Source organism: Lipotes vexillifer, unplaced genomic scaffold (genome assembly GCF_000442215.2).
Source record: "Lipotes vexillifer unplaced genomic scaffold, Lipotes_vexillifer_v1.1 scaffold182, whole genome shotgun sequence".
Classification (NCBI taxonomy): Eukaryota; Metazoa; Chordata; class Mammalia; order Artiodactyla; family Lipotidae; genus Lipotes; species Lipotes vexillifer.
This window is the reverse complement of record NW_006798798.1, coordinates 4750623-4759001: the sequence shown is the minus strand read 5'-3', so window position 1 is coordinate 4759001 and position 8379 is coordinate 4750623. Positions and strand designations below refer to the sequence as shown.

At 36.8% G+C, this 8379-nt stretch overlaps 1 protein-coding gene across 3 annotated transcripts in view; it reads right to left on the bottom strand.

The window, feature by feature from the left end:
- LSM14A (LSM14A mRNA processing body assembly factor) overlaps nucleotides 1-8379 on the bottom strand; it is a 56628-nt gene that overhangs the window by 29263 nt on the left and 18986 nt on the right. For all 3 annotated transcript variants that reach the window (XM_007470957.1, XM_007470958.1, XM_007470956.1), the window contains exon 2: nucleotides 1283-1446. In XM_007470957.1, coding sequence (XP_007471019.1) covers nucleotides 1283-1446 — 164 coding nt within the window. The remainder of the gene's footprint in view (nucleotides 1-1282; nucleotides 1447-8379) is intronic.

Sequence of the window (8379 nt, the reverse complement as noted above, 5' to 3'; positions counted from 1 at the left end):
AGCAGGAAAACCATATGGGGGCCACAAAGTTTTTAATCATCTATGCCAGTAACTAAAAATACTCATGTTAACCTGCTTCCTCTGCTGCTATAGTAGAAATTCAGTTTCTATGTGCTTCCAATTAACATATAAACAGGTACTATGATGAACATCTTCTTTAATTCATAATTTACAATCTTTTAGACATCATGTATTTCTGTTTTAAATAAAATACACAAATTTTATAATTCCTTGGGCTTCCCTGGTGGCACAGTGGTTAAGAATCCGTCTGCCAATGCAGGGGACATGGGTTCAATCCCTGGTCTGGGAAGATCCCACATGCCACGGAGCAACTAAGCTCATGCACCACAACTACTGAAGCTTGTGCACCTAGAGCCCGTGCTCTGCAACAAGAGAAGCCACAACAATGAGAAGCCTGTGCACCGCAACGAAGAATAGACCCCACTTGCCGCAACTGGAGAAAGCCTGCGTGCCACAACTAGAGAAAGCCCGTGCACAGCAACGAAGACCCAACACAGACAAAAATAAAAACAAATAAATAAATTAACTGATTAAGAAAAAACTTCTCTTAATGAGAATACTTAGGATTGTCTTCTTTAATACTTTATTTGGGAATTGAACAACGTATCTGTACCTGTTAAAATCCTTTTATGTTTGTGCATTGCATGTATACTATGTAATAAACATATAATATATAATGTGATTTAGCATTTTTTTCGTTAAACTTAGTCATCTTACCTAAGAGTAGCCATCACCACCCTGGTTTGTAATATGAACCACGTGTGAATAGTATAGTGGCATAGATCCTGGATTCTAGAGCCAGAATTCCTGGGTCTGTTCAAATTATGGGTCTACTTCAATTTCCTCACTTATAAAAATGAGGATTATAAAAATGAGAATAACTATAGTACCAAGCGGAGAGGGTGTTGTGAGGATTGTCCTATTATATGTGCAGTGCTTTGAATAGTGCTTCTTATAAAGTCAGATCTCAATAAATGTTAGCTATTTTAACCATTGTTGAAATCAGAAAGTATCTTATGATAAAAATTAATTCCTCAGCTATTTCTTAATCTATTTAGTCCCAACTTATTATCTAAAGAGAAAAACCTGGGTGAGAACCTTTTCCAGTTATTTTGGGTATCCAGGTAACTAGAAAATGGTAAGAAGCTATATGAACATTTAATCGAGAAAATTAAAAAAACAAAAACAAGGAGAGGCAAAATCCAAGGCTAGTTACATGCATGAAATTTACTTGAACTCCAAGACAAATTGACTATGTTACCTGAACGATAGCTGGGTCCTGAGGCAAAGAACATTGTGGTTTTGGTGGCTCACAAACAGTAAGGTCTTTAATATCACTCCCACGGAATATAATGTATTCAAAGACTTCATCTCGAGGTGGTATTGGACGATCTGTTGGTCTGTCTTCTGTACCAAAGGACCGAACTGGTGAGAAAACAGAGGATATGAGATACATGTCTACTCACTGTATTCAGGTAGTGCCTCTTACAATGCACTGTTTCAAGTACTAAACAGCAGTTCTTAAATGCCATCCAAGAGAAAGTATTCATTAATTTGTAGCTAAGTAAATTTTTTTTTCTTAAGTGGAAAACAGAGTGGGTTTTGCATAGAGCTAAATGTGTTAAATTTAAAAGACTATTGGCGGGGCTTCCCTGATGGCGCAGTGGTTAAGAATCTGCCTGCCAATGCAAGGGACACGGGTTTGAGCCCTGGTCCGGGAAGATCCCACATGCTGCTGAGCAACTAAGTCCGTGCACCATAACTACTGAGCCTGCGCGCCACAACTACTGAGCCCACATGCCACAACTACTGAAGCCTGCACGTCTAGAGCCCGTGCTCCACAAGAGAAGCCACTGCAATGAGAAGCCTGTGCACCGCAACAAAGAGTAGCCCCCGCTCGCCACAACTAGAAAGCCTGCGCAGAGCAACGAAGACCTAATGCGGCCAAAAACAAATATATAAAAAAAATAAATTAAAAAAAAAAAAAAAAAAAGAATCTGCCTGCCAATGCAGGGGACACGGGTTCGAGCCCTGGTCTGGGAAGATCCCACATGCTGCGCAGCAACTAAGCCCATGCACCACAACTACCAAGCCTATGCTCTACAGCCCGTGAGCCACAACTACTGAAGCCCGAGTGCCTAGAGCCCGTGCTCCACAAGAGAAGCCACCGCAACGAGAAGCCCGCGCACGGCAACGAAGAGTAGCCCCCTCTCACTGCAACTAGCGGGAGCCCGCGCGCAGCGACGAAGACCCAACACAGCAAAAAAAAAAAAAGTTACCTTTAAAAAAACAAACAAGACTATCGGTATTATGAGGTTGTGTTCTTCCTACATTTTTATTTACTTGTATCTTTGGTGGTTGTGATAAGAGGAGGTGTTAAAAATGTCCTTCATTGTTATTTATTTTTAATGCCCTCATTCAGCAAAATAAAAAACTGGCAGCCTGTGTGATATTTCGTGTGTGTGTGTGGGGGGGGGGTAAGTGAAGATGTGAAGATTTTCCCAATCCTCAAAAATCCCAAAGTTTGGGAAACTGAGCTTTGGGTTTAAGAGAAGAAAATGGAAAGAATATCCATCTTGATGAATAGTACATCCTCTAGAAGCCAAGGAAAGCAGCTGTCAACTATTCAGCTCCATGGGATAGTCTGAAATGCCCTAGTTACCTAAAATATCTATCTCATAATTAAATTAAATATTTAATTATTAAAAAAATTAAATATTTAATTATTAAAATAATTAAATATTTAATTATTAAAATAATTAAATATTTAATTATTAAAATAATTAAATATTTAATTATTAAAATAATTAAATATTTAATTATTAAAATAATTAAATATTTAATTATTAAAAAAATTAAATATTTAATTATTAAAATAATTAAATATTTAATTATTAAAAAAATTAAATATTTAATTATTAAAATAATTAAATATTTAATTATTAAAATAATTAAATATTTAATTATTAAAATAATTAAATATTTAATTATTAAAATAATTAAATCTGATTATTTTAACACTTAAGATAGCATTACTCAAAGGTGAACTGTGGACCACCTGCATCAGGGTAAGCTAGAAAGATTCTCAAATCCACTGACTCAAATCTTCTGGGAAGAGGGTACAGAAATCTGCATTTTAAACCAATTCCTCAAGAGTTTCTTATGAATACTAAAGTTTCAGATTCACTATCTTAGGAGACTTCTGATGTTGACATCCCTATAGAAACTCCAAATAAGAAAGTTTGCAATATCAGATATTATTCATTTAAAGAGTGTCCTAGAGGAAGTAAACACCTTAACATTGTGCAAAGTTTTGAATATATGCATTTTTCTGCAGAACTGATCCATAGCTAGATAGAAAATAAAGATTTCAGTTTAAATAATGCCTTTTTTTAAATCCTAAAAATTCATTCTAGTACTTATGAGACTTCCAGGAAAGATGATGGCATGGTTGTAGGTTTGCAGAATATGCCTCCCTAAAAACTAAAGAAAATTAAAAAGTTAAAATATCCTTAAACCAGGAAAATACCTCAAACCTGTACCATAAAGCTTTATTAAAAACTATCATTCAGATACTGAATAAGTTAGTACAAACCAGAAGACCAACTCCAGAATCCACATGTAGCATGCTGAGAAATTTTCCCAGGCACCTTCCAACCTGGTGGACGGGGACACAGATGTGATAAAGGAAAAGATGTAGAACGTCCTAGCTGAAGCATCCCTTCCTCTGGTGGCCGAACAGTACTTTATCAGGGCGGGAGCAAGTGACAAGGTCCTACATCTTGTCCTTTAACCAAAAGGAAGGCCAAAAAGAATTAGAAAAAGCAAGACTAAGAAAATTACAAGTAGGCCAATCTCACTCCTAAACTTAGCACCACCACTATCGCCACCATACAATGCTTTGTAAAGTCCCAGACCTCCAAAGTAACAGATTAGCTCATCCTGAAGCTGCAGGCAGGTGGGGTGGGGTTAAAGGTCTTCCATCTATTTACAAAACCAAAGAGAAGCTCTACTAGGCTTTCTAAGGCATAAAAAAACCATTCAAACTATACCCATGTAGTAAAAAGAAAGATGAAAAATCCATTCAGGATTAATATTTATCACAGGAAACAGAAGAAAATTTCAGAAAGAACTGCTTTACATTCTCAAGAAAAATAAAACTCTTATGATCAAAATGATACTGAAAAGAAAAGGTAGCATAGTTAAGGAAAGAAAAAATAGACAAGGCAAATATAACAGCAGAACTAATAAAACATATCAACAATAGCAGAACAGTCTCTGAGAAAGACAACAGAACAAACAAGAGAAAATATAACTAGTTATAAACTAAGAAGTATCCTGACATAAAGACCTAAATTTGATCAGGTTTCATTGTACTTCCAGGAAAAAAAAAATTAGTGCACTATAAGCCATACAGACTTATCCTTTGCTACATCAAAATAAAGAACTCACAGAAACAGTGCCATCAAAAAATAAGAGATGGACAACAAATCCATTTAAGCACATAAATATATGTGACAATTTACTAAGGTGCTAGAATAGAATGTAAATTTAATAGTTCTGAGAAAGACTACAAAGTTACAAAGTGTTGCAAAAATTAGGATGGTACCTATTTCACACAGTATTCTAACAAAAACTGGGAGATGAAAATGACAAGAAGCAGAGGAAACACAAAAGGAAATTCATAAATTAATACTCATCTTTTATAGTAGGAGTCACCTGATAAAATTTTGGGGCAAGTTGATAAATTAACATATGTAGGCTTAAAAATTTGTTATTTGCAGTCCTAAAGGTAACCAACAATAGAGCTGAAAACTGAAGGCATACTTTCCAAAATATGGTATGAAGAAAACCGTTACCGGGCTTCCCTGGTGGTGCAGTGGTTAAGAATCTGCCTGCCAATGCAGGGGACATGGGTTTGAGCCCTGGTCCAGGAAGATCCCACATGCTGCAGAGCAACTAAACCCATGCGCCACAACTACTGAACCTGAGCTCTAGAGCCCGCGAGCCACAACTACTGAGCCCTCCTGCCACAACAACTGCAGCCCGCGTGCCTAGAGTCCATGCTCCTCAACAAGAGAAACCACTGCTATGAGAAGCCCACGCACCGCAATGAAGAGTAGCCCCCGCTCACCGCCAACTAGAGAAAGCCAGTGCAGAAACAAAGATCAATGCAGCTAAAAATAAATAAATAAAAATAAAAGTTTCCTTTAAAAAAAAAAAAAAGCTACCATACAGCAAAAGAGGGAAAATGAAAAAGTATGAAAACAGAGACCATGAAGACAGATTTGCACACACTAAGAGTCTGAGAAACGGGCTCTAATGATGGAAAACGATTTGATCAGATTCAATGTTTTCAACAGACAGTTCTTGTAGCATTATAAAGAATAAGTTAATGAGAAGAACAATCAGAAGGGAACACATGTCTGGAAGATAACAGAACAAATGAGAGGTGGTGAAGGTTGAAACCTGGACATTGAGAGTAGAAAGAGAGAAGGCCGGACAAACACAGAAAAGGTAGAAAACTACTAGTACTATTCTGCTACAAAACATTTCAATACATGAATTAGCTCATGTGCAACTGGTTAGTAAGGGAATTATGTCAGTACAGTCAAAAATCACATTGTTTCATCCCTAATTTTTTTAACCTCTTATTTTTATTTATTTATTGCACTTCAGGGGGCAGCAGCTAAACACAGAAAGTCACAGAATAACAGTATATGATGCCCAATCACCCCAAGTTTCCTCTTGGCTCAATTTGGCTATGTAATCAGTCCTGTAAGTGCTTATTGCATGGTTCTCCCTGATCCTGATGCACTCTTTCATTGTCTCCAACAGCAGATTCAACTCTTTTTTATACTTTCTTCCATCAGGCTACCTTACATTTTTTTCTTTCAAGCTGGCAGACGACTTCATTGTTAGGTATACTTCACCAGCATTTTTGTTAATGCTATCATTTCCATTCATTTTCTTTTTCTTCTTTTCTTTTTTTTGGCCGTACCACTTGGCTTGCAGGATCTTAGTTCCCGGACCAGGGATTGAACCTGGGCCCCAGCAGTGAAAGCGCCGAGTCCTAACTAACCACTGGACTGCCAGGGAATTCCCTATTTTTCTTAATTGTGGTAAGAATACATAACATGAGATCTACCCTCTTAACAAAATTTTAAGTGTACATCACAGTATTGTTAATTATAAACAGAGCTCGACAACTTTACCACCTTGTTTAACTGAAACTTTATACCCATTGAACCACAGTGTATCATTTCCTCCTACCCCTAGCCCCTGGCAACCACTATCCTCCAGTATATTTTCTTCTGTGACTTGGAAAATAAAATGAAAAAGGAAGCAGAGGGCCAGTTTGGAAATTACTGGGCAAGTGCTGGTGAAAATGTACCTAAAGAAGGAGGTCAAAATATAACATTACTTATCAAATGTAATTTCTTACTTAGAATTCTACAACTCTGTCCACTTTTTCCCAAAATAGACTGCTATATTATTTGTAACATCAAATAATATATTTGATATACAATAATATACTGTATATTAGGTAAATATACAATAACATTAAACATGCTACATATGAGGCAGATTATAAAATTTTATTTTCAAAAGATTACAACTATCTAAAATAAAAACATATGTGAGTGACATCATGGAAGATGGTAGAGTAGAAAGATCCAGGAATTGGTCCCTCCACCCAAACAACTATTGGGCTGACAAACAGTCTGAATTAACCTTTTTGGAACTATGGAATATAGTCAAATGGCTGTAGCATCCAAGGGAGCACCTAATGAAGAAAGAGGCCAGTAACCTTTGGTGAATTTTGGCATTTTGCAGAGTGGCTGGCTATTACCATTCATCATCTCCCATCTCTGTCAAGGGCAGCTATGGGGACAGTGGCCCATGTTTCTGGTGCAGCTTGCTGATGCCAGGTGGGCAACAGGGATCCCGTCCTCCAAAAAATTAGGGTTGTATGACATGATCTGCCTGAAAATTCACTGAGGGGCCAGCACAGAGGCTGGCCATTGCTTCAACCCTCAAGGGCAGGGCACAAGTGGCTTCCCTAGTAGTGCTGGTGAAGGCATTTAGAAGAGTTAGCATATCCTTTCCCCCCTCAACAACAGCAGAAGGTACATTATTCTAAATTGCACATGGAACATTTTTCAGGACAGACCAAATTTTAGGCCAAAACCAACTCTCAATAAATTGAAAAGGATCGAATTTTATGAAGTTTTCTCTGACCACAGTGGAATGAAGCTAGAAATTAATAATAGAAGGGAAACTGGAAAATTCACAAGTACGTGTAAATTAAACTGACTCTTAAAGAACCAATAAGTCAAAGAAGAAATCACTAGGGAAATTAAGAAAAATTTGAAGACAAATGAAAAAGAAAATACCACCTGCCAAAATTAGGGGATGTAGAGAATGCCATACTCAAGCAGGAAATTTACAAATGCTATACTAAAAGAATCTCAAATGATCTTTATTAAGAAACTAGAAAAAGAGCAAACTAAACCCAAATCCAGCAGAAGGAAGGAAGGAAATTATACTGGATTAGGGCTGAGATGAACAACATAGAGAACAGAAAAACAGAATCATCAAAGCCAAAAATTGGTTCTTTGAAAAGATCAACAAAATAGACAGACCTTTAGCTAGACTAGATTGACTAAAGAAAAAGATGAGCAGATGTAAATAACTAAAATCAGATGAAAGCAAGGACAATACTACCAACCTTATAGAGATTAAAAGACTCAGGAGAATACTACAATGTATGCCAACAAAATAGATAATCTAGACAAAAAAGAAAAATTCCCAGAAACATACAAATTACCAAAACTGACTCAAGAAGAAATAGAAAATCTCAACAGATCTTTAACAGGTCCAACAAGAGACTGGACCAGTAATCAAAAACCTCCAAAGAACCAGGTCCAGTTTCACTGGTGAATTTTACTAAACATTTTAACATCAATCCTACTCAAACCTCTCCAAAAAAAACAGAAGAAAGGGGAACACTTCCTAACACATTCTATTAGGCCAGCATTACCCTGACACCGAGGTCAGACAAAGATACTGTAAGAAAACTACAGACCAATATCTCTTATGAATACAGACACAAAAACCCTCAACAGAATACTGGCAGACTGAATACAACAGTACATTAAAAGGACTATAAACCATGACCAACTGGGATTTTATTCTAAGAATGCAAGGGTGGTTTAACACACAAAAAAATTCAATGTAATATGCCACATTAATAGACCAAGGTAGGGGGGAACCCCACAGGTTTACTGCAATAGATGCAGGAAAAGCGGTTGTTAAATTTAACACCCTTTCATGGTAAAAAACACTTAGCAAACT